At 43.7% G+C, this 27,369-nt stretch overlaps 1 protein-coding gene across 9 annotated transcripts in view; it reads left to right on the forward strand.

The window, feature by feature from the left end:
* The window catches only part of LOC111252244 (uncharacterized), a 132,994-nt gene that overhangs the window by 57,170 nt on the left and 48,455 nt on the right, over positions 1-27,369 (forward strand). For all 9 annotated transcript variants that reach the window (XR_015330344.1, XR_015330343.1, XR_015330345.1 and 6 more), the window contains 2 exons: positions 14,284-14,488; positions 23,368-26,516. Coding sequence is in view for 6 of the 9 variants with exons in the window: in XM_086993119.1 (XP_086849245.1) it covers positions 14,284-14,488; positions 23,368-26,516 (3,354 nt within the window). In the remaining 3 variants the exon portion in view is untranslated. The remainder of the gene's footprint in view (positions 1-14,283; positions 14,489-23,367; positions 26,517-27,369) is intronic.

The raw sequence follows: 27,369 nt of genomic DNA on the forward strand, positions 1-27,369 counted from the left end.
TAATACGTTTAATATCGTCATTTAATTGCTAGACGTTAGATGAAGTCGGGTGTAGGCGAACTAGATAGCGCAGTACTTTGAGAATGGTTTTTCTGTGAAACAAGCCAAAAAAACCTACAAGCATGAAGTTAATCAAGATTACCAGTAACCAGTTTTAAAAAGGCTTTCTCAATATATTTGCTAAGATATATTGATAGTAGACAAGGAGTGAAGACTAATTCATTACCCCTATGAGCTTCGTTTGTGTCCGCTTATAGACCATGAACTTCGTGCGTATAGTGTAATCAACTCTAACCAAATGCATCATGGGGTCTCACATCGCAGATCTGCGTGTCATTAGTGATCGTCTGTACCACATCTCGGCATAACTGGCTATCCCGTGGCACAGATTATAGCGTCATCTCATCAGCCTACGGCAAGTTTGGCTGATTTGTCTTATCTGCTAAATTTTTCTATATGTAACATTCGACGCTAGTGAAACGCTTCACCGTCGCTACTGCCGACGTGCAAACTCTCAGCTAGACGCTTCCATGTCGCCTGTCACGACCCAATGAACGGCGTCATTATTCTTGGCTCAACTATAATGCCGACCTGTTGATTGCTTTAAACGTGTGAATTTTGTGAGATGACCAATATAAATTTCACGTTTATAGGCCTCTTGTTATAACAAGCAGCTCAAATAGTTGCTCGCGTACATCTATGCACACAGTAGTAACAAGCACTTTGCCGGGATGATACTGTTCGTCCGAGAAAGTTTTTTATTTTATTATATTGCCCTATTGTGTGTGCTACATGTGCATTGAAGCGCAGTGAATCTGTCTTACCGATAGAGTCTACCCTGCAGTAAACCCGCCATTGATCATCAGCTTTAGGCTCCTTTCAGCATTATCGTATTCTGGGAAAAGTGGCTGTTACGGTGTCCGAAGACCGTGTGCGTAGAGAACTTAGTGGCTTCGTGTAATCCACGAGCTGTCGGTGACCTGCTGTGTCAACATCGCGTGGACTACTAACGTACTATCCCATATTCTGGCCCGATTTTCTAGTTACAGACAGTGAAATAGTTGTCTGATGGCATATTTTGATATACCTTATAAATTGATGCCAGGCGGCAGGTTTCAGGCGAAATCAGTGACCCTTCTAGGTTTGGGATAATCGCGTAAAGGAGGAATAATCATGCGCACCCTCCTCTGCGACTCGATAAGTGCGAGGACATGACCGAACTTTGGAATACCAAAGTGTCTTGCCGAAATTTCCGCTACGCAATCTCGGCCATTCAAGTAACGGATGGCTTAAGGTCCGCATTATATTATAGAGCAGTTGCATCCTCGTAAACGCAACACCGATACGACAGTAATACATGATGTCCCTTCAGGCATGATGCAAACGTAATTTCCCTATCCGGATCCAAACTTTTTGTTCTTTATTCAGTTATAAAGACAATCAGTAACATTATCACTTGGGACATTGCCTGTCCCCGTTGGTTAGCCTCGATCTAGGCACAGAGTAGGTCCACAACTGGACACTGTATACTCGATGCGGTATTCTTACATGTCAGCGCCATCCTTTTATTGTCAGCGATGTATGTGAGCCTACCCATACCCACCGTGCTATACCACATGGATACACAAACCATATCAGCTCGTCAGCCTCTGCTGGATCTGTATCCGGTTATCGTTGGACGTTGATTGATCGCGTCGTGATTGAAACCAGCTCCCTTGATGCGACACACAAGTTAGCAGAAGCGCCAGCGATATGCAGCAGGACACCGTCGCCATCGGGGTGCTATACTGTATAATGTAGTGACTCTGAAGGAAGTGGTTTCCCAACCCCGCTGGCTTTCCTTCTGCAAGAGATACAAGTACCACAAAATACTATTCCTATGCTGTGTACGATGATGCATGAGATGGCTGTATACCTGGTTGACCACTTTCCTAGCTAGCGTCCTTTGACGGTCGATTCGGTGTTGCGTAGACAGGCGAAACTAATCCGCAATGGGTATGCTACGTAAACGCGTTTATCTGTTTAGACCATTACACCTGTCGTTTCTGTGTCTGTGTGTGTAAACATGTTTATATTGTATTCCATTCAGCGGATGCCACGCTAAGAAAGGAGTGTTCGCTAATGCTTGATGAGTACCATCTCTATTTCGCGATTAGAACGGCAATCATACTGGTGCTATTTATCATTTCTGCGGTTGCCGCCGCTGACTAACTGATCTGGGGGCATGTTTTGGTCATGCCAGTTGCGAGTCCCCAGTCGACATACTGACTATATGGAGCACACGGAAGTCCCATCTGAAATCCGATTTATGTGTTTAGTCAGCATAGGTTATATACGTCTAATGCTGGAACTTCTGCGTGAGAAAGCAACTGGATTCCAGCTAGGAGAAAAGATTTCGCACGTTAAACAATGCACGTCACCGGAATACCCACCCATGAACGTTGGTATTGAAAAGCATTGTATTTCCTTGTCGTTAGCACGCTGCTTTTCACACTTTTCCAGTCTTTCATCTAAATGCACTATTGAAATTCTGCGTAGCGTGCCTTTTGTTTCACGTACAGCTTATAGCTCCGCCTTCTCGAGTGTAAAGCATGTATGTACTATAGGGAAAGCCATTCGTGCTACATCGGGCATCCCTAGCCAACTCTACTTACCGGAAAGCGAACACACATATACTTAAAATAAATGAATGGAAAAAGGCCTTGTGTCGGCGGCCTTTTCAACTGGCGGAACACCACTGAACACGCGGAGTGGACCTGAACGATTCACCTGATAGGAGCAACTATACGGTGCTACGTTGAATAATAGCAAAACGACAGTGCACATCATTGGTAGAACCTAAATGGCGCTAATTTTTTGGAAGATCTCAAAGCTGACAGGCACTTAACCGTTCTAGCTTCGGCATTGGTATTCATATAAATGCGCTGTGAAATGCTAGATTGTTCCTTATCTGGGCCGCCTACAGAACTAACTGATCACAATGAACAAATTTATTTCTACCTTCATATATTCGCGCCGCGAGCAACAGCTTTTGTACCATCGTTCTATTTAATTACCCTATTTGGAAATTAGTAGAATTGTTTCTATACTTGATTCAATCTACGGTATGTGTAAAAAGGGGTATTTAATACGAGAACGCCGTGACAAGTCGCTCTCTTGAGTTCTGCCCGGTCGGGTGCTCTAGCTACCTCAGCTGAACCGGGAGGAATCATTTTCTAATCCAATTCATATACGGACCATTCACAATAAAAGAGTAAATCTGCCTTTGATAGTTTGACAGTTTAACAGGTTTCCAAAAGAACCAGCAGGTCAGTACGGGATTGCATATAAGTTCTACTATTCTCACCTTAGCGACTGTTAACTTATCAACAAGTTATTTCAGCTGCTTTTTACATGTACTGCTTACGATCTTAAACCCGCAACAAGACGCTACTGATATCAACGAGCACAGTGTGAAACTCCAATGAGGACCCTGTCGGCATCATGTTCGCGTCTACAGGCCCTGCCGGTCTATTGATGATTGACAGGGAGATTACAGATACGAGAGCAACTGGCTGAAATTGCTCCTCTACGTGGTCATCGTAAATTGCTCAGTCTTGGCCCAAAGTCTCAAGATCGTGAGACGCATGCTACATATTTTCTCATGGGACCACCGTACAGATGAAACAAGTAGCACGACAAGGCGCGGCCTGGCGGTCGTTTATACAGGCGTTCGTAACACCTTCGGGAAAAACAAAAATTTCGTTCAAGTTGGCTGTCCTATATTAATATAACGTTACCGACGACTTCTGTTTAGCGGTTAAGATACATCTCCGACAACCGATGCTTTAACTGACTGACAATTACGGACGCTCTACTCATGAAATAGGATCGAACGCTTATTTGGTATTGAAATGTATTATAAACCGGCAGCAATCTGTAGCTGAAAACTCTGTCGTTGTCAAATATTATGATTTTATTTGGCAATCACCTCGGCTGTAGCGTGCTCAAAATACACCCCTTCAAAAATACATAGGGCATACTAGCCATTACCCTTAAAAAATTACTTTGAAGACTTTATATTTAAAACTATCCTCTTGCTTATATAATCGCTTTCACCCTTTAGGACTTAGGTCAATCATGGGTAATCGTACAAGGACCATACAATGTCTTGCAGTACGTAACTGTCCATTCGTTAAACGTAACATACAATGCAATGTACGAAACATCATCGAGTCATAGCATCATAAATTTTTGACGAATTTTTAGCGTAGTAGACAAAGACACGTAGATGTACCGAAAAGAACGTTAACACACTTACAATATTAACAAAACAAGTTTTTCCGTTTTTCATCCTCTTACTCGTTATTTGTTGCTCTCATAAAACGAAAAACTACGTTTGTTTCCGCAAGGGAACGAAAAGAAAAAGCCTAGTTGATATATTCGTCGGTTTCTTTAACCGCCGATGGTGGCAGACAGTAAAAGTGCAGTGGGTTTATTTTTTTAAATGCTTATGTGGAAAGAAGAAGGGAAAGGAAATCAACGGTTAGAGGAACATTTAACAATAACCCGCAATTGGTTAAGGTAGATTATGAACTGTGTGCTAGTCCCCATGATAACCAAGCGAGTAACGTAACGGTACACAAATTGTAACGGCCGTCTAGGTTATAATCCGGGCGCAGACAAGTTTTTTTCTTGTTGAAACCCGACCATGTGACACGATGCCTAAAGCCTCACGTTTTAAACGTAAAACACAGAGCTTATGTATTGAATTGACCTGTGATGCAGCTAGTAGTAAGGCCTGTGATCGAACGTTAACGGTTAACTTTCAGTTATTTTGCTTTTTCAACAGTTCGAGTAACGATCAATGTAAGCGATTTCAATTCAAACCCTGATCTATAGCCATTTTTTACTAATACTAGTAATGGGGACGACGAAGTAGATAGTGCATAAGTAAACTGAAAAGACAGAATTGATGCTGCACAATTTGATGAACTTTCGGTTTGTGGCTAAAACGATGAAGCGTACCTGAAGTATGATCTTAATCACGATTATCTTTATTATATGTTATCTTTTACTACAGCCAACGACGCGAAAAAATTAACGTAGCCGACAAGCGGTGTTCACCGCCCGTCTAATTTTTGTCATGCCGCATTTTTTTGCCAAGTACGGAAAATTTGGCAGAGAAAGATCGATTGAAGGCTCGCTTATAGTGCCGAAAGGACCAGCCGTTGGCGAATGCTCAGCAGTCGGGAGTGATCAAATCTATTGCAATGTTGACTGAATGCAAAGTGGTCGCAGAGAAAATTGGAAGTCACTTCGACCTAGCTGTTCGACTCAGGATCCATAGGCTTATATATACACATCTACAGAACAACAAACGAGTACATTTAGGTCCTATTTATAGTTAGGCTAATATTTCAAATCAGATCAACACGTTCGCCTACATTTAGACGATTAGTTGGGTAATAGATTCAAGCTGTTAGTATATGGCTACCACCGTTACTTCGTAATTGGGTTACATCGGCTATAACTAGCAACAATATTACACAGAAACCAACGAGAACAGAGGACTGATTATACCTGGAGCTGGTTTGCTTTAATGGTTTTCAAACGAAAGAGCGTTCATACCCTAAAAGAGCCTAATATTGACTTGTTACGGGCAGCTTTCCCTACCCATTTCCTAGGTCAAATAGCTTGTAACGTCCACGAGAAGAAAATGAAACATGGCACTCACCAAATGCACATACAAAGGCACCGTTGTTGTCATGCGACAACAACGACGCCAACAAAAACCGTGATGGAAGGCCTCATCTGCATCCTTTACCGCGTAGCTCTTTTAGATTGCACACGGAATGACCACCAAATTATATCAGCCGTTAAGCAAGCGCCAGCTCCGCCCACCTATGGGTGCCTAGCGGATACTAAACGTGCAAATGAAACCGGGTAGCGCCCAAAACGGACAGCTACAGACTGAATCGACCGATGTTACGGTAACGGACTCCCACAGTTTTCTTGCCCTCCAATCAGTTTTCGCTATCGTTTCTGGAAGGTCATTAGTAAGGTCAGGCAAGCCGCTAACAAATCTGACTAATGTGTAAAATATAGGCATATTTCTATAATTATATAGATTACGTATTGAAGTGTTTCTCTATTGATGATGGCATTCATAATGATACTATCAACTAGCTGCGCATATATATATACATTAGTGTTAACGTACCGATACCCTTTGTGCGGTTGAAAGACGACTTTATGCCCTCGAGCTAGTCGAATATGTTTTTTCCTCATATTACTTGCACGCATCACAGTAATAGATTTTATATGTGCTTCAAAGCACATTTAAAATTTATTAAAATATATCCGTCTAGAAATTAAGCATTGCGTAAGCATAACTTACAAGCGACGACCGCCTTTACTTGTTTGCCAGCCATCTTGCTTGTCCCGATTCCATTCTAGCGTCATGCAGTTATGCAAATTACTACATTTGTATAAACAAGCGCCTTCCTCCCCACTAGCCGTATTTTTCGAAGCCGTTCTAGCTGAAAAAGTGTCTACTTATCATCAAACGGGCAGCTAACCGCCATGAGAGTAAATGCAATTTAGTAGATTTTTCAAATCGTCCACTTTTCCTACCGTCTTCACTTCGTATGCTCCACTCCATTATCGTATGATGTACATAATTCCCCCATTCATGCCACAGTTGCCCCCCCGTCATACCGCCGTTGCTGTAAAGGTATCACCACCGGTACCCGTCATGATCGTAATCAAAAGTCATGTGTTAGAAAAAAGGCCTTAAAAACCATTCGTGATTTTACCCCCTTCTTGACTGATCGGGGAAAAAACAAGTAAAAAGAAGGCCTGCAAAATATAGACAGCCCTTGTATGTTCATAACATTCCCTAGCCCATTACTCGGTGGTTAATGTGGTAACCAAGTTTTCATTGGAAAATCGACAAACGAGGAGACGACAAACGGCCACGGCAAGACACGTAATGAACGTAACACAAAAAAACGAAAAACATAGCAAACATTCGGCGTTCTCTGTGCATATAAAGTTGTGTGTCTAGCCAGGCAGTTGCGGTCCAATAAGAGGAAGAAAACTCGACAAATTCGGAGAAAAGCGTTTCATAAAATTTGTAAAGTAAGATTTATAGTTATATTAGAAATATATATGTATATGTGTGTGTGTGTGTGTGTGTGTGTGTGTGTGTCAAGTAGTTGCGAACGGAAGCTTTTGTGACTGTGACATCAACCTCCATAAATGAGCCGAGCTTCTTCTCACATGAACCGAGCGCGGTCCTGATTCATCATCAACGCCGCGAGTGTTTTTTTGTCGGTCAGAGAACGCCTTGAAGATAACAAACACGTTCTTTTGGATCTGTTCTCGTTTTGCGTTAGCTTTTGTAGCTTCGTAGCATTATGAGTTTGCTCTATAACGCGCACGAATGGGTCTAGCAAGAGAAATATTGTCCTGTGCTTGTGTCTATTTTTCTTAGTGGAAACCATCGATATTAGGAGCTAGAGACGAGCAATTTAGTTCTGTTGCCCTATTTTGTTGTGTTATCATCGCTGGCGTTATTTTTGGTTTCCTTCCTTATGTGATATTATTGTTATTATTGCCGCAAATTTAAATCTGCAGGCATGTTTTTCGGCTGTACAATTTTAACGGAGAAACTAGATTGGGTGTATTTATCAGTCGACTACCTGAATATCTCTCTGCACATTTACTGGCGTTGTGACAAAGCACTATCAGATCTTTGACGGATGTATGTCTGTGTGTGCATTTCAGCGGGTTTCTTTAATAGATCAAGATAGTTTAATTTGTTTGCGACGAAAGCAATAATAGAACTGTCTTATAAATACAGATCCTGCTGTAATATTAACGTTTGAAGCAATGCCCAGTGAGTTTTCTGTGGGTTGCTAGAGTTCCTCCCTGGGAAGGAGAAGCCGTTGGGGGCAAATACTTTTACCCCTTGCTTGGCAACGTTTGTTTTCCCAAGAAGCATAATAATAATCTAAATGGCCGCAAACAGAACCCAGCGTCCTTTCTTTTTACTTCTTACGTTTATAGAGACTAAGGTGTCCCCCAGCATCAATGTCATAATTACATTGGATGGGCGGTGTGCCCAACGTGCGTCATGTATATATATGTATATACACCATATGGGCTTGTATGAATCCTGTAAGATTATTTATCACATCATACATCCACCGTGTCTAGATTTCACGCGTCATTCGTTGCGATTACAGTGATTCCAGTCCATAACGAGATACTTCATGGCTGTCCCACAACGGTGCCTTGAGTGTTGTTGAAAACACCGCGAAATATAAAACGTTTGCCTCCTTTATACCGAGTTCATTTTTATCTTTGCGATGTTCCTGAAGCTAGCAGAGTGCCATCGGCGATGGCAGCGGTCCATGTTATCTCATGCAGCCTGACACCGCCTATTAATACTCTCTCGATAAAGTTGTCTTCTACTACTTTCTATCTTCGTTTCTATTGCACTAGCAATAGATTACGCGTTGCTGTTAAAACTGATCCATAAACACACAGAGACATAATTATTACAGATGAACGCCTCTGAGAGAACTTCAGACCAGGAAACATGCAGTACGCGAGGTTACGGAAGCTCCCATTTTACCCTCCGCTTAACTGCCAAGAGTGCTTATATGCCTGGCCTTATTCCAGCATAGGTATAAACTTGTGTGTAATCTGCTGTTCCTATATAATTATGCTTCTCTTCTCAATATATAATAGCTTGTAAATAACATCATTAGGACGGCGACGCTCGCTCGAGCCTCGCAAATATATTATAGCACGGAAGAGACACTTGCCGTTGAACACAGTGTATCTAAGTCGAGTGTTTCAAGCTCCAATCTTGGCTTATATATAATCAGATAACACGTCCTTGATTTATTTAGGCAATGTCCTTGTTATATACGGTGTTGCTGTACTAGTGGGTTCAGGTTTTTGTGTGACCGCATGCATCCGTATGCTTTCAAATGTCGCCACTGATTTGCCACAAGGATCGCAGTCGATCTCACCTAGCGTGATACTCATGCTTCTGATCAGGACAATACCAACAAGTACCCTAACAGAATGGCAGTCAATGAACATGGTTATGTATGAATTCATAGTAAAATGGCCAGGCGGTCCTATTCCTCCAACAGAGTGAAGTTCGTAATATACGCTCTCAGGCGTTCTTTGTTGCCGTTTTTTTTGTTTGTATATTTTCGGCCGCTTCTTGGTCGCCTAGATATATTTATGATTATTATAGGTGCTCCTCTTTAAACTCGGAAAAAACTTGTCTCGCACGCTGGGGGCTGGCAACACCCCTTTCTCAGCCGCATTGATAGAGGCGCGTGAGGGAAAAACCTTGTTAGTTTTAGATGCTAAGAAATGCTGACTAGCCAGCCGTAACGACTTGTACAGCAAGTCGAGAAAGACGCTTGATTTTTTCCTCGTTCGCTTGTTGCTTCATGCTGAATCGGCCGGTTTGAAGCGGCTAGAAAGCACGCGTGGCCCTCGATATTGAGCCACTACGAAGGTAAAAGAATCAACAATAAACAGGCCAGCCATCGCTATATACTATAACAACATACGAAAGGCCCGTGCAAATAATCATAAGAAAAAAGGAAGGTGAATTTTCCATGGACTAAGTGTCGTCTCTCTGCTCGGTCTGAAAGAGACGGAGTAGGTCAAAGAGCGAAACAAACAAAGGGACACAAAAAAAAAACGGGAGAGCCTTATGGCATAGACAAGGGCTGCAGACCCGGCACCCGGCGCAAACCGCAGCTACACCAGCATACGGTGCCATCCCTCTGGCCTAGATTTAGTAACCCTTAGAACACTAGGCTCCGGCTATGCCCAATGTGAGCCTAAGCACTTCCTTTGTAGATGCCTGACAATCTACTGCTGACCGAGGTGCAGAGTCGACGCTTTTGATCTTAACCTTTTCGTTAAAAATTATAACGCACAGGAGAGAGGCGCGAACGGAAACGACCAAACAACTTGCATATTGGATGAAACAGGCTATTATTCGTATTTAATACATCGTGGGTTGGATTGCTTCAACACCATCTACTATACCATGTATCTTCTAATGCCTGTCCTAATGTCCTCCTAATGTCCTGACGAGCACAATGCAGGTTATAGCTGTGAAACAATCATATCTTCTGTGGGCAGCGGATAGGAAGAGAAGCAAACAGATATCATAATTAAAAAAAGACGCTGAGAAATAAATTCTATTATCGACGAAGTCTCTACACAAATAGCGCAGATTTATTTATATTGTGTATATGCTTGTATAATAAATCACTGCTATAATATGTGACCATAAAGAGGCTGACCCTTGGTGCCTGTAACAAAAACAACGATACTGAATGCTATAAATACATACAAGTTTTTTTGGGTAGGGACGAATGAATAGGCCAATAGTACAGCATGGATCTAGTGGAAGGTATGTGTCTACGTATCTATCGGTTCACGTGTCTTGTCTTCGTAGACCGTGCTCACCCCTTCAACCTTACCGTAGACGCCGCTTTCCTAAGATTCGCAGCTTACATAACACGTAATATCTGGAAAAAAAAAACATTATTTCACGGTTCTAGGAGCAGCATAATTCGAACAAAATATTTTCGATACGGTACTCCGGTGATAGAATTCCTTCAAAAAGGTATATCTTCATGTGAAACAATGCAACAGACTGACATCTTAACAATACTAACAGACCTGTGGGCATTCTGCAGACGAGTGAATGAAGCTTTCAACCGTAAAGCTACCTCGAAACCCAAAGATATGGTAGCGTCTAAGGGGCTGTGTCAGCATGAGATCATCTTGCAGAAAAATCTTCACTATGTACGTTGCGTATTATAAGAGTTCGGCTAACGCTTAGCCGGACTCACGTTCGGAGCAGACTGCTTTGCCTACAATAGTTCCCACATGATTATAAACGGAGGTAAATGGATCGTTCACGCCGATCTAGGCAGCTGTGGGATAACAAAAATAATGCAATTTCATTGTCGAAACAAAGTCTCGACAAGTTCACTGCTGCCAGCCAATTTGCGCGCGTTCAAAGACAATGGCTTTCGCTCTATAAATGCCTTATAGACGGGTGTGCGCGAACGTACCAAGCGGTTGAAAGTAGACATGACCAACGGCTAGGAACAATCCCGCGCGAAAATTGACGACTAGCGTCCGTATATCATGAAATATTGTTTATTCATTACGCTATGTATTTAAAGTTAAAGTTGTACTCCCTATAATATACAACTGTACAAAAAGCAGGTGTGCTCCTACAAGTAAGCTTCACCTAGGTTCATTGTATTTTGGTCTTGCCTTATATAGGTCCTTTCTGCAGGTTCGAAGCTGTTTCGTTCGAGGACGTTTTTGCTGCACTTTTTACAGCGATCCATTGCGTTTTTTGACCCCATGCCACAAAAAAGAACTTAGTCACTCATACTTCCCAGAAGCGAATACGTAAGAACGTGCCTTTAGTTTTGACTCAATTCGAGCGATGTAAGTTTCTTTCTAAAAACTAGGATCCATTGATATATGAGAACTTCCTTTTCCTTTTAATAGCTCAACGAAGTTGCAATTCTTGTCCAACCGCCCGTAAAACATCCATCAGATGGGAGACTATGTAGGAATTGTTATAATAAATAATGAGGGAAGTACCATTTTGTTGGCGCGAAGACTCGTCAGAAACATGGCAGCTTTAGAAAGCATCCTTATCGATTCATAGGTCCTGCATGAAACCTAGTTTTTCGACCTAAGACAGGCGGAGCAATGTTCAATGAACGACAATTCAACGAACCATAAGAAGTGGTACCCAGCTTTACGAGCTCATAGATAAATCTTAGTTTTATTATCTTCTAGAAGAGATTCCTCGGTACCCATCAAAATGATACTACTATCAATGTAAACGGTTTCTGAATTGGGCTGCTTGTATTGGTACAGATAGCGATCAGATTCCGTATTTGCACGAACAACAGTTTGAGCTGTAGAAGTGGCAATAGATCAGCAAAAAAAGATACAGAACGACTTTTGTCGATCAGGATCGGAAACCACAGTGGATTTAAATCCATACGATCCAAATTGTGCCGGAGGCGTTATTAAGTAAGATTAGTGTAGTATAAACTAAGCCATTAGAAATAAGAACAACTAAAGAGGTATAAGTGGTTACGGTTTCAACAAGATACTAGCTGTTAGTTAAATCATTCGATTCTGAGTTTTCATTTCAAAACAGAGTAAATTAAAGCTAAAATTTCCAGCGGATGCTGCAGACGATTTCCTTTTGCTTGTTACCTAGTTTTACACGTTAGAAGTGCCAGCTGATGCTAAAAGTTATCTTATACCATAATCGAGTTCACCTAAATCTCACATGCGCTTCCTGATATGACCCACTGTCAACTTCAGGAAAAGTTGGTAAGTTACATCTGCGGTAGGAGATTGCCGTGGCCGTACACTACCGTTATATCATAATGTGCCATAGGTGGTCTAATAATAGTTGACTAAAGGGAAAGCTCGTGGCGGGTTCACAGGATTCGTTGTCAATCCAATAAAAATAGTTAACTTATACTTACACACAAAGTATACAGTGTTATAATATCGATAAATATATCATTCGGCAAAATAATGTTGTTCCGTTGATCGTTGCCGTTATTATTGTTTCTCGTAAATTTACCATGAGATTCATTGTTGTATTTTTCGGCCTGTCTACAAGTCAGACGCAAATGCTTTAACTTACTGAAACAACTAATTCACTAGTTGGAATTGATTGACTTGGAAGTTAAGTCAGTCGACTCCAACTAGCAACAAAAAACAAATAACGCTTTTTGTTATTTGTCTTTTGTTACATATACAGATGCACCTAAACTGTGGGTTCCTAGCTCGCCCCCCGTCAGTTCAAATTTCCCAAGGATGGTAATGGACCTTACATGGTATTGGTCGTTAGCGATGTTTAGTTGAATACTTTTCCTTTCCATTGTTTGACTGTGACCCTTGATTTTTTCTATTGCTACATTTAGAATTTAAGGGCCGCACTTGTTGCTACGGGCCATTCTTTTCCTCCTGAGTCAACAGCCAGCCGGCCATGATCTAATTAGGTGAATTCACACTTAGCAGAGAAACGTTCAGGAACTCACTTAGATATTGTAAATACATGAAAAAATTAATGACAACGAAACAAAAAACGCCAAAACAACTAAAACTTCCGTGATAAAACTCGGGTAAAGTTTAGCTCTAATACAAAAAAACAAAAAGTAAGAGATCGTAATTTGTTTTGATCGTCGCTTGTACAGCGTAGTCGAAGTTTTCATCAGATAAACAGCTTATCTTATCGCCACCATTTACTATCTCTATCATCCGCGCCGTTACAGTAATGTTCGTTATGATGACCTTTTTACGTCATTAGGGACTCATGGCGTAACGGACCCCGACTGAGCTCTAACACCGTTGCTGCTACTGGTTGAAATGAATAGAAGATGATTCGATGCTTTTTACTTAATTTAATTGGTGAGTAACGGACTGAAAGCGACGGGAAGCGCGGACCCGCGAAGTTCGCAGTAGTTACCCGAGAATTCTAATATACGGCCCTACACCGGCATAAATAGCCAATCCTTATAGTAGCTACGACTACTATTATTAAAATTAGAAAAAAAAGTGGTTAACTTCTTTGAAACTTGCCACTGTAGCACCGACATGGTCCGATGTTGCTTTCCTCCAAGGGCCAAAGCGGTTAATATGCTTTAAATAAAACAGCTTTCATTCTTTGGACATCGTAGGATTATAACTCTGTTGTAGAATAGGCCCATGTGCTCGTGCGTATTCGACTGGAAGAGATCAGTATTTGGTTGACATTAGTAGAACGGAGCAAGCGGAAGTTTGTGATCGAAATAGACTATAATGGCTTGTGCTGTGACCAAGCCCCACGAACGAGGAAGGTCATCGTTGAGTTTACTACTGCAAGTAACAGTTGTGACTATGTGGAATAATAGTGTGGAGCAACGACAAACACGTGTGTGTGTGTGTGATGCACGATGTAGCAATGTGACGAAGGAAGAAGTGATTCAAATTATTTACATTGCGCCTTTGATACAGATAAGGACTAATTATTCAGCTTGCTTTCCATAGACTCAGCTAATGTAAAAATGCAGCTATGTAAAAAAAACAAAAAAAAAATACACACAAGCGTATAGTTGGAAAAATATACGAAATCATTATTCACACTCGACAGTACCTACTCTCTTTCATGTCGTGTTTCTGTCCGTGTTTCATCCTTACGCCGTCGACACACACAAGTGCCATGCGCACGTGAGAGTGGATCAATCGGTAATGGTTCTTGCGCAGGTTCACTTACGAAAACCCTACTACGGCCTTCACCTCAGCTAAATGAGAGAGTTCGAGTTCGATCTTCATTGCAGAACGAGCACGTACAGCGTACCCCATATCGTATCTCGGGAGGTCATCTAGCCGTCAGTAGCAACGGCGGGCGCTGTGTACAAAGGTCAGAGTCGTACGTAACAGTAGCTCGTGGCTATATTTCGGTAGAAATCGTTTTTAAATTACAGAAATGAACGCAACCGCGCTCAACAGAAATTCTCATGATTAAGGAATGGCTTACGACGATTGAAAGCAGCAAAGGAACAATCAATCGCCAACTTTTCTCGTTTTCGTCCGAACTTTCGCCGGCCTTTCTCAGCGCTGCATACAATACGGCCGGCAAGTGAGAAGCGGAACAATTCTGTTGGCAATAGCTAATACAACCGTCCAGTCATCGCAATCACAACAGTAAAGGGTAACCAATATCAACACCGACAAATGGTGGTGGAAAAGCCACAACAAATGACAACAATACCAACAAGCGTTTAGGACAGAGCGTGCGATATTATAGACGGCCGCGTTTAGCATACGATAGACGAAATACGTAGACAGAGTCACAAAGGCGCGGATGCTGGCGTCGCGCACGCCGCCGCAGCGGCGAAGATTTTCCACGTCACGGTCGATCGCTCACGCTTGTTGGCGGCCTGCAGGCCTGTTTAAGCATAAACAATTCACTGGCTACTTAGTACCAGGTATAAGCAGAGCGACGGCGCACAACAACGGCGACAATGGCTGTATTATATTATAAACCGCAGTTAACTGAACGGTTGTCGAGTGTCACGACTAAAGGGGGCACGCTGAACGGATCAACGGGGGGTGGGGGGACGTTCTATGAGCAGCCATCAATACTGTTGTTGCCATCATCGTCACAGATGGAAGCGACAACGCCCGATCGCACTGCGGCGGCCGCCGCTATGTGTTTGTGCCTGTTTCGATGCTGTCGAAAGTTCAGTAAGCTGCCGAGCCGCTCAAGGTCTTCACTAGATTCGTAGTGGCCATCAATATCTGTCACTGGTACCACTAACTCTACCTAAATTCTACTAAGAGTACCTGTTCTATACGGGTCGAAAAACAATGCTGTTATTCAATGAAAGCCCAAGAGCAATCGACAAGAAACTTACAATGATGGCGTTCCACTACATACAGTGGCGACCTCTGTTGTAATCTGGACGAGAGTAAATAAACGATGGCGAACGCATTATGGTACGCATGTTTCACAGACATGTCCGTCGGACGGGTACAATTTTCAAGCGCCTATTTTTGCGAACGCTCGATCGCTCGCTATCGCAGAAGATTTGTCACATCGATAGACACAGAAAGATTTTTTCGCAGACAAAAGCGTAACTGCTATATGTATACGTAGATTTGTGTGATACAAAACAAATATTCTGTGGCTATCTATATTATGTGAGGTCATATTCATAAAATAAGCTGGCCGATACCTACGTAGAATCTTCTGAATAAAATACATAACAGTAACCTTATTTGTGGTTATTACAAGACATTGATAGTACTGGGCCGAGTTCACACATCCTCTACAGTCTATCATCACAACATATCGTCTTTTTGAAGATTTCCTATCGATTGTTCTTGAAATGGTTCTCTTTTAGACAACCGGTAGATCGACTCATCAGCGCTCTCCCTCTCCCCCTCCCCCCTCTCTCTCTATCTCTCTCTCTACCTATATACTAAACCTAGGCGTGTGTATATATATATATATATATATATATATATATACTTCCAAATTTAGTCGCAAGAGCAATTTTTGCATGTATTAGGAATATACTTCGCGTCGGTCGTCTTTATTCAACAGGATCGTTATCAACCGCATTGACTGTAGATCTGATACGGGATCTGAACCACTCAATAGTTATTTTCAGAATATTCTTTGACAATATCTTTGTAATACTAATCGTGCGTCAAGCGATCTTTTTTAAGTATCGCGAAAATAGGCTGCATAAAAAAATAGCCTCGGCCAAATTTTGAAAGCGACGCATCGTTGTACGCCACGACGAATTCGTCTTGTTCTAAAAGGAACTAGCCTTCATCTGGTACCGAGAACCCTGCCCATAAACAGCTCGTCAAAGCTTTAGTCAATTTTATCGCACCACTCTATATATGTATTATGGTAGAATTGCAGAACAGACAAGTGTCGTGGTCAGTATCCGCATAGGCAGAATACAAGGGCCCGTCGTATCAACCGCAAATATCCCGAGAGAAGCATGAAGAGTCGGCTTTAACAGTCCCAGTTTACAGTTGCCATCGTAAGCGTTGCTTAGAGATCTAGATAGATTAACCCAGCACGCCCTGTTCTGATATAAGCGGAGCTACGCTCAATGAATAATAGCTCTGATTGACTCTCGAATTATATCTTTATTTATATTTGTAAACCTCTGGTTACGCGCTGGCTTTCGAAGGTGGTCAATGGACGACGGAGCTGTGTCGGTTGTACACTTTTGCTGCATTACTCATTGATAAAGTCTGACGTTGTCTTCCGCAGAGTTGTCTTTAAAGTTATCTACTAATAGTCAGTGTTGTGACGCGAGCTATCAGACAGGATGCCCAAGCTATCCACTAATCGTTGAGCTTCGTCTAAGCTAGAGACATGTTGGTGGATATAGCTGTCCTTGATTTTTTTCAAGACCCCCTGCCACATTCACTATGTCCAGAAGAGTACTTCAGTCTAGTTCTGCGTCGTCATAAAATTCGACTGCCGTACATAAGCATTTTAGAGGCATGATTTTTCCGAAGAGATCGTGTAACGATTGTTCCTCAGTCGATAACACTGTGCGCGAATCTCGGATGTCGTAATTTTGCGGGACGTCGTTATGACTCGAGTTTTGACAACCAGCCAGAATGGGCTGGCAAATCGATTAGCTGAACTTGATTATTGCAATGCTAAATAGTGCTGCAAAAAAATTAGGGCTGAATTACTCAGATATGTTTGATAGGCGAGAGACAAAATATTTCAAAGGAATAATCTCAGTTCAAGCAAAGCTATACAGTAGCCAGTCACTTTATTATCCAGCGCTTAAGAACAACGATAGCTAATTATGATGTACTGCGACCAGTGAATGGTAACTAAACACTGACTATCAACATTGCGTAGCTTCCGCTCAAACGAAGACCACCATGGCGTAGCCATTGTTTTACCGAAATCCCTCCCTGACGCTCCCATCAACGCTGTGTTCAGTATGAAATTTCGTATCCAATGATAGAACAAGCACATGCACACGTTGCCAGCACGTAAACGCGCACATCCTGACCTATACGCACACTTACAGAGCGATACACGGTTATAATCGTAGAGTCAGAGCAGCGAAAACCACAAATGTGATTCGCTTTCTGCAGCGTCGTCTGCGCGTCACGTGGTGGCCGATTATGCTGATGATTCTTCTACAGTTGTTACGGCGGCAATGGCAGCAACGAAGATGGGGCCATGCAAGCATCTGCAGTTGCAGGGAAGACTGAAAGTGGAGCCAACACCTTTTTGGAAAAGAAATCGAAGAAGTATTGCTCACTAGCAGGCGTTCCACAGGTCGCCGATAGACTGTCAGGTCACATTAGTAGAATCGTTGTACCCTCCGCCGTCTGCTGTTGTTTCAGCCGCAAGTGTTCTTGCAAATGCCTTCAGTACGTAATTTCTAGCGGACTGCCTGATGCGAACTTCCCTTAGTGGTGGTCCTATCTAGACGCTTCTCGTTTATGACCAACCCCTCTCTGAATCCGTAGACAGGTCCCAGTTGATTCGAGTCGATTCAACTGCTTTGCGGGTCGAATGCAAAGGAACACGGCCGACTTGAGCATCATCTGACGTGAAGTTGGACTGGAAATCGTTCGTGAGAGAAGTGATGATAGGGAGTAAGTCGCACGATCGATTGCAACTCTTCCATTGTTAATGCTATGGCTCCTGTATGCACTATTAGAAACATCAATATGTAATCGCAATTTGTCGCTGCTGCGCCGGCAGCTGTTCTTGTTGAAGGTGATGCGCGTCGGGCACCTGAAAGACAACAACAAGAAGAGGCCAATTGAAAAAGCCTACTGCTTTTATATGTTTATTAAGAACTAGACACGTGCACGTGCAGCAAACGACAAAAGAGGCCATAATGCAGCGATTGTGTTTTGTCATTGTCAGAAGAACGATCGAAACCGCTTTCTGCACGCTAAGCTACCTACCATTTTCCAGGCGATTCAAATGAATTGATGTATATCGACAACGTCTGCCTCCTAATAACACACACACGTTAATGCGTATCTCTGTAACGTGCACTTGGACTGATGCTCAGGGACGGCCACTCTACGCACTCGATTTTGTTATGCGCCCGCCATCCAACGTCTACTCTTTCGGACTAAACATGACCGTGGGTCATCCGTTAGAGAAAGCCAATGACACTACTTCCCTTTTGTGCTCGACCGGTAGACGTTAGACGATACGCTGTGTTAGCACCGTTTCGTCAGGATCGTCTCGTAAGATCTATAGATTACAGTATCAGGTACATCGTTGGCAGCGAAAAAAAATAGCCGACATACCGGTCAGATCTTGCACCGGCTGAAGGCTACATTGCGTTGATGTTAACTGGTAGTTGCCGACACATTGGTGGGGTTCGAGGCGTCACTTTTCACCCTAGCAGGTTTAGCCCAGGACGTAGCTGCTTCTTGATGAAGATGGCACAAGAGCTAACAACCGCAGTTGTCTTTTCACTGGCTGAAACGTCTGAAGGCCGCTGTTCAACATCTCGATCAAGTGTTTATATCGATACATCACGAGCTGCGGATGTCTGCTTCCAAATCACATATGTGCGAATAGGAACCAATTCAATGAAATCATCTTCTTCGCAGTATACAGTGCCGTATCGGCTTCAAAAGAAAAGTTAGACGACACATGTCAAGTTCCTTTTCCCGACATCTTTGATTGGTAAGGGCAGAAAATTGTTTCTAATTGTTTCGGCTTAGTCTGAGTCGTTGTTGGTCCAGCGACAGCAACCTTTTCCATGGCGTTCGTATTGGCTGTTCCTCTATTTAAATTTGTAAAGTTTCGTTATAAAAAATTCGATCGTTCACGATGCTTGAGTGAAACTGAAGGTCCCCACCGGCCGACCAAAACGAACTAAACTATCCCGGCGTCGATTAGCTCGTTTACTGTTACAGAGATTGGATCCGCGACAATCAAAGCAAGGAGAAAAGACCTCGTCCAGGTGTCGAAAGGTCTGTCCGAGAACAAAAACATACTGCATCTATCAGCATTGTCATCGCCGTCGCCGTCGCCGTCGCCGTCGCCAATGCTGCTGTCTGTTGTCACGGTTTAAAGACGACCAGTACGGTACGACGGACACTCACCAACGCTACCACCACAGCATTTTCAACCGTTGTCTGTTTATGTATCTTATGTATACGCGCATATTAAGTCTTGCCTGTACCAGTAATGGCTCTACGAGACATATAGTCAGTCAAACGAAAAGAGGATTGCGATCGCGGTAGCATCGGCATCATGAAGTCTTCCTCTGTCAAACAGATAAAAAAACACCGAGGTGTATAACAGCTGCTCCAGGCCAGGAGTATGCCACAGCATATAGATTTATATGGATATATATATTGTATCATTCATACACAATAGACTAGACTAACGAACAGCGTCATCGGATTCCAAGTGATCGAGGTGGAACAAACAAGAAGATAGCCAATATCATAACTTGTGCGGTCGAACGAATTATAATAGGCGATCAATAGCGAACTTCAGCGCAGGATATTAGTTCTATTATGTACACAAATAAATAAATATATGTATATACATACACACGAAGAAGTGATCTGACCCAAGAGTTTACAGGAATGAGATGGGAAGCCGGGCGGGCTGCAGCGGTTTGTGACCGGGCTAAACCCATATTGAAATGAGATTTTTTTTGCCCAAAGTAGCAGGGCTGGTTTATCTGTTAAGAGTTGCCAGTCACTATTTGTGCAACAAGAGAACAGAACGAGAGCTTTGCCATCGTGGACATGTCTTGCTGAATAAACCAGTTTCTGCTTACGGCTTAGGGCAGGTTCGTTATATCATGCATATATGGTTAATTTGGAATGTCGCGACATTTACTCATAGTAATCTCGAACTTCGCTTTCCTTTGAGGGCCTGCAATTCGTATATCAGCCAATCAGATGGAATGGCGGAGTGGTCAAGGAGGCAAAAGGCGTAAAAAAATAGATTTTATATATCGTTTACTATGGTTAAATAAGCTGGCCATCTGACGTAACGGCGACGTTACAATGGGACAAATTATAAGATATTTTCACCATGACACGGTTTGTGGGACGTTTGCTATTCGGGCAACTGTAGCAAACATTGGCCGTTACTTCACAAGGGCGGCAAGAACCTGGCAGACATATGGTCACGTCGTCTTTGTCTGTACGTTAATGGGCCTATTCATTTACTAAATCATCGTCATGTTTGTCAATTTATAACTGCATGTACCCGTACACGAAGCGATCTGCACGACTGCGGAGTGGAACCCGTTTATCAGCACTGTGGTTGGTATAATTGAATAATTATCATTTTAGCTGCGTAAATAAAACTAAAACATAGTAAAATTACGCCCTCGGACGTACATACAGACGGGCGGACAGACGGCCGGTTCAATCTTTTCCGCATCGTCGTTATCGAGCACATACATTAGCAGCATCGTATCTCTCTGTGCTTAACTTATTATATGCTGTTTATAGCTCGGAGTTAATCTAGTTGACGTAGAATTAGGTAATGTCTATTCGGATTCAACTATACGCCCGATTAAACGTGGAAATTCTTTGTTTATTTAGATCTGGGGCGTACGTTTTTTTGAGATTCGTCTTTGAGCCACGGTCCACTCACAACTACCTAATAACGCTATCGACCTCACACGCGCTAATTACTGTCGTCTGGGTGAATTGGCATCGACAGCAGCAGTAACGCTGATGCTGCGTGTATCAGTTTTGTATAGCCTTAATTTAATAACGTCAAATGGGGTCCGTTTGCCGGCCGTTGCTTTCCTCCTCCTAACGCGAGAACAAATAAGGAAGACACTTTGCCATCGTTAAGGAAAGTTCTACAGCCGCAACGATTCTTGCGGTATCATGTCGTTACGATTTGTATTGGCGCACAATAGCTACTGCAGGGATGATTGCGAGCTTCATCAATTGACCAATGTCACCTTGAATCTTAAGCCGAAGAAAAATAAAAACGCAGGCAGCGGATGTCAAGCCGACATTGACCTAACAATGATAAACGCCGGCCAGAAAGCTCCAGCTGTACTATTTAAGCTGGGCTGAATTACTATCATTATTGATCTACGGGTGGTCCAAGAGGGACAAAGACTATCTGTTCTGGTATTAGGTTGTAGCCTAGGTTGAACCGCCGTGCCTGAACGAATAGAGCCATTGGCGCGTCGGTGTATCCCAAAAATACCAGCACCGTCAGCAGCAGAAAAGTCGTTGGCTCCCGTCAGCTTTAAGCACCGATCATCATCACTGAACAATGAAAGAATATTCGTATGTAGTAGTGTGGTTCAACGGTATTCTGCACCCTCATGACTGTGCCTGCACCGACGCCCTCACCGTCTGTTCTTGTGTGGCTAACCACCTGCTATGGTCTAGGAAAACATGACGATGATTGATGCTAACTGTTTGCGCGTTTGCTCGGCTGTTTAGCAATGTTTCTGCTCATAGTATAGCAGAACCGGCCTTGTCTCAGCTCTATCCCAAGCAGACAGATCTATTGACTACGGACGAGATTCGTCCACTGACTATGTTGAGCGGTTATGGATGACAATGGACGCACCTTGAGCCTGCAGCAGTCAGTCCTCGCAGCGGACAAAAACGCAGTCATTTAACAAAAGTTACTTCATTCGTTGGATAGAAAATACCAGCAAAAACGACAATAGCCGATAAAATCATGCAGAAACAGTAGTAGAAATTACCGATAGACGAAAGACGGCCCGAACAAACCACCAATGCAGAGCGCGTATACTATATTAGCACTTCCTAACGGTGCCATCGGTAACGTCGACTTAGTAGTTGCCACATGATAGAGTTAGAAAAATTTCCATCTATAAGCTCCATTCCCTATGTGCCAATTTAATAGGTACAGATTTAGTTTGAGTTTAGTAATTACGTAAGCTCGTACCACAAATAAGCGGTGGATTTTCGTTATTTGGCATGAAAAATAATTGTGGTGGCTACGAAAGCGCTCCACCGGCTACCGAGAATAGAGGTGATATAAAATTACGGTACGTTGGCCGAGTGTGGTCATCCAGGAACCAGGCGGCATTTTCGAACGGCCAAAAAAGTTTACATCGTTTTATAATGGTGTACAGATTGTCTTGCGTGCTAGATTATTCGTTTTCATGATATCAATATTATTGCTATTATATTGGAGCTTTATTTGGAAGATACCTTACTGGCGATTTGCCTCGGGGTTGATTTCTTCCAGACGTCTCGCAACATTCAAGCAAATTCGAATAGCTAGCTAGCTATCTTGGGTTTTGCTCCTGATGGTTATACTATTAAAGGTTTCCATACTAGGAGCTAACTGTGGGGTAGCTATTGTGAAAAACACTGTTTTCTATATATGGGAACAATGGAGAAGCTCTTCACCTCATGAAGTGTGGGGTCGGTGGGGAAACATATGAAATCCTGTCACTCTGCACATACATTTTGTATAAACTAAACGAACACAGCATCACAATGCATTAAAACAGAAAATTATTATCATAATAAAATCAGTAAAAGCTACTAGAACTGACACTATACCAATTGGTTTTGTATGTACCTACGTATGAGAGTCAGTCGCACGTGGGCGATATCGTTAAAATAAACAGATATACAGCCATAGTTATACATACGAGACACAAAACTGGGGCGCACTTTGAGTTCGGGCACTGCATTACTACTGCTTGCCGCCGCAAGCGATTGTACCCGGATACCTCGACCCGAGGGTCGGTTGAACAAACAAACAAAAAAACGGTTGACTCGTTACAGGGACGCACCTGACACTAGTCGCGGCTCCGCCCGGGATGGCTGCGCGATGACATCGTGGAAGAAGAAAATTAAACTGCGCTTCGGGCGCCATTCGGGTGATGTATCTCCGCCAACAACACTTATCGATGACTTGCCACCGCCATTTGCGCGGTCAATGTCGCTGCGCCATCCAGGCTACGCGACCCGTGATGGCGATCTTCGGCCCGACTCGATTTTGTTATTCGACGATCAGAGAATACCGACATTGCGACGGACGTGGTCATTCAGACAGGCCGTGACACACAAGGGCCAACAGGCCGGTCCGACGTCGTCGCCTCATCCGGGCTGTAACTCGTACCAGAAGCCAGTGATCTTTCACGGCAACTATACCGGTACGGGGACCGTGCCAGAATGTCCTCCGTCGCCGACGAAACCGGCGTTTTTCAGCCGCTTATTTCGCTTCTCGTTGCGCGACAAGCAGAAGAAGGGCGTACTTCCGCCGAGTGTCGCGCATGTCGATGTGATCCGGACAGGCGACCCTGAACGGCACGAATGTAATAGCCGCGACGGTGGCCATAGCCATGGGAACAGCCGATTTAGCGGTTGTGGAGGGGCCCATGATGACACAAATGGGCCTGGTGGCAGCGCCGGCGGCGGTGGATTCTCCGCCGCTGAACAGCAGTTGTCCCAGTGGCCGTCTGTGCAATCTGACATCGTCGCGATGAACGACGGAGTTTCGACGGGCTTCATTTCGCAGTGGGCTTCCGTGCCAACTGATATGACATCGGCGGCGCCTGCTGTTGTCAAGGGTCAACCTCAACATCTTCCTGCCTCGCCGGAGTGGTCTTCGGTAGACAACGAGATCGATGACGAAGATGACAAGGATGTTGTGGTCATACGCCGATGCACAACTTTACCTAGCTTCCGGATACGCAGCCGCTCCGATATCAGCTGTCCATCATCGCGCGCAGGGCTGGAGCAAGACTCGCTCGAATCGAATTCAAGCTTGCCATTATTTTTGAAGGAGGGTCACATTGGCCATAATCACCACCAGCATTCCATGTCGGGACTACAGCAAGTTGATCAACATGCTGCTAGGCAGAAGCAGAGCAAACGGAAATCCCGCGAAGTTCTGCAGGACGAGTTTAAGTACGTTCTCCTTAATGGAACGTACCCTCCACTGAAACCTCAAATAGATGAAATGAAACCACGAAAACCGCATGGACTTATTGTGGATAATCCATCAAATGCGCCAGTTCAACTCATTGAAAGTCCATGCTCAGACGACTCAGCTGTTGGCGATCTCTCACCAGTCAACCATTTATTGAACGCTCCAGAGGCTTCAAATGACAAATTCACGGTCGATTCGACGATCTTCGAAACCATCGGGATTAAGGCCGGCACTAGCGGCACGCCGAATAACGCAAATAACAGCAGTGGTGCCATTAACAGTAATAGTATTTGTTCCAACGTAAAACCTGCGGCGCTGCGAAAACTGATCGGACCCACAATCGAGCTAGAAGATCCAAAGACGACAAGGCGACGCTTTGAGTCTCGACTGCCAAATAGCTGCAGGCCTGCTTCCGTTTCACCAGTAAGGGATCCCGCGGTAATTCGTCGCGTGAAGAAAAATACTGTTGCCAGGCCAGTTTCGTATACTCCAGGGCTAGCCTTCATGCAGAGGGCCTCTACAGATCTGACGAGACCGCTTTTATATTCGTCCACCGCCGAGCGTGCCTCCAGTGCGGAGGCATTGGTTGGAGATCATTCCAAAATGGATCTTGCGGCCGAAAAAAATACACAAGCCCGCCAGAAACGATCTGAGCCTACCAGAAAATTTGGCTCAATGCAGGATGTTCATTCGCGACCGATAACCCCATCTGCGGGAAAGCCGAATTCACAGACTGGAATATTTGCTTGTAGCGAGAGCAGAGCAGTAGAATCGACAAACGAATGGCGGAACCGTATAACGAACTCTGCAAATCTGAGTGAGCAGTGCGCCGATGAACGCACAATCTCTAGACAGTCAAGCCTCTCCGACGAAGTTGACTCAGGAACCTTCATTCGGAAGAAACCCGTTCCATTGCAAAGGAGCGAGACGTTCACAAAGGAGGACTCCACGGCGCCCGTCGAGGAACTGCCTGTGGTTGATTCCTCAGTTAGTGGAAATAGCGATGTCAGTGGCAAGGTGAAAGATCTGCAACGTGATCAGCCCGTAAGAAAGTCACTACGAAGGGAGCTCAGAAAACCGAGTGAAGTTGCCAAAGTTAAGGAGCTTAATAATATCACTACTATTAATCCTAATAATAACATTAACAGCAGCAGCAGTGGCAAAGATATCATTAAGGATGAAGGAGCTCAATGTGGTTCGAGTGCGGGCCGTAACAGCTCATCGGCGATCACCAAATATACAAGGAAGTCGAAGACTAAACAGATTTTTTCACCAGTGAAGTTGGATCCTCCAAGTCCAACAGGTCCTTTAATCTCAAAAAATGTTATAGCCTGCAAGGAGTCGCCGCACAAATCATCGAAACTACCAATGCCCGGCAGCTTCGTCAGGGGTACAACTCAAAACTCATCACGCCGTCAAATAACCCTTCCAATCGAACGGCAGACAAGTATTGAGTCGACAGGTCGTTCTGCAGGGTCAATCGCTGGGTCGCCCGAAACGCCCGAGGACGGCCCTCCTAAAGTGTCAAATTCGAGCTCAACAAAGGAGCTGATTAGTCCAAGTACACCGAAAGGTAGTCGGTCGCGTATTGCGGCACCCTCGAAGATTGCCCGAGCGGGACGCTCGAAAAACAGTGGTCTTCGCTTGATTGCGAAGTCTCCTGCAGTTGAATCGGTCGGCCAGCAATCGCCGTCGGTCATAGAAGACGCTAGTGAGTTCAATCGAACGTTTGATATCATCGCGACTTCCCAGCCGCCCTATCTTGTCGAGAGTGTTTCCCGAGTCGCCGAAGAAGCCCGACAGCAGATACGATCCGCAATGAACGGTGTAGCTAACCCACCGTCGGTTTCGCCTTCTAAGGATACACTGAAAAGCACTAAAACGACGACAATCACCATAACAGCAACGACTAGCACAGCAACGGTGACTAACGTAGCGGATTGTACCCCTCCCAACACAAACTGCCCAACAAGTGAGAGCTCACCTTGCGACGTCAATGGTAAGCTATTAATATATAAATAGTATATAGGTATGTCATCATATTTTTTTTATTGAAGATTCTGTGGGAGGGAGCGAACCCAAGAAGACGTTTAGGCTTCTGTTTGACGGCTAGCGTAGAGAAAAAAAAAAAAAATAGGAAAACTATTCTTTATTCCGGTGTTTGTTCATACCACTATTTCAGCTGTATCAAGCTTACATTAGCATAAGTAGCAGGACAGCATTAGAGCAGAACACGTAAGTAGAATAGGGCGCCGGATCAGAACACTCGCTGGACCCGATTCGACACCAGATGTTGCACCTGGGTTCTAAATTTGCACCGGTACTTAGCTGAAGCTTCCGGCCTTACACCGTCCAGATGCAAAAGAAAATCCATTTTGCCGCTTACACACTCCACAAAAAGTCGATTTCGATCAAAAATGTAGTCTCTATAATGTCCCACTTCAGTATTATTATTTTTATTTGTTCTATAATAAATTTTGTTCGGAACATGCTACTTCATTTATTGCAATGTAGGAAAATAGAATCTTGAGTTAGATTAATTACAAAACTACAAACGCAACATTCTCGAGTAGTCGGCAGGCAAGCTACCATATAAACTATACGAAAATTTATAATTTTTGCGCCGTCGCCAATGGAAATTGGCACAGGCAAGTAACTGGCTTGTTACCTAGATAGACATGGCAGGCCGTACGTGCTGTCGACTGCAGAGAAATAGCCTATTGCTAGGTCAAGCAGCCTATTGAGACCTGAACAACGAAAAACGTCATTAGCACTTGCCGTCATCTAATCAATTGTCTTAGCTAGACAATTCGTAGAACCGCCTACTCCACTGGCGTTCATTTCAGTTGTTT

Source organism: Varroa destructor, unplaced genomic scaffold (genome assembly GCF_002443255.2).
Source record: "Varroa destructor unplaced genomic scaffold, Vdes_3.0 BEIS01000006.1, whole genome shotgun sequence".
Lineage (NCBI taxonomy): Eukaryota > Metazoa > Arthropoda > Arachnida > Mesostigmata > Varroidae > Varroa > Varroa destructor.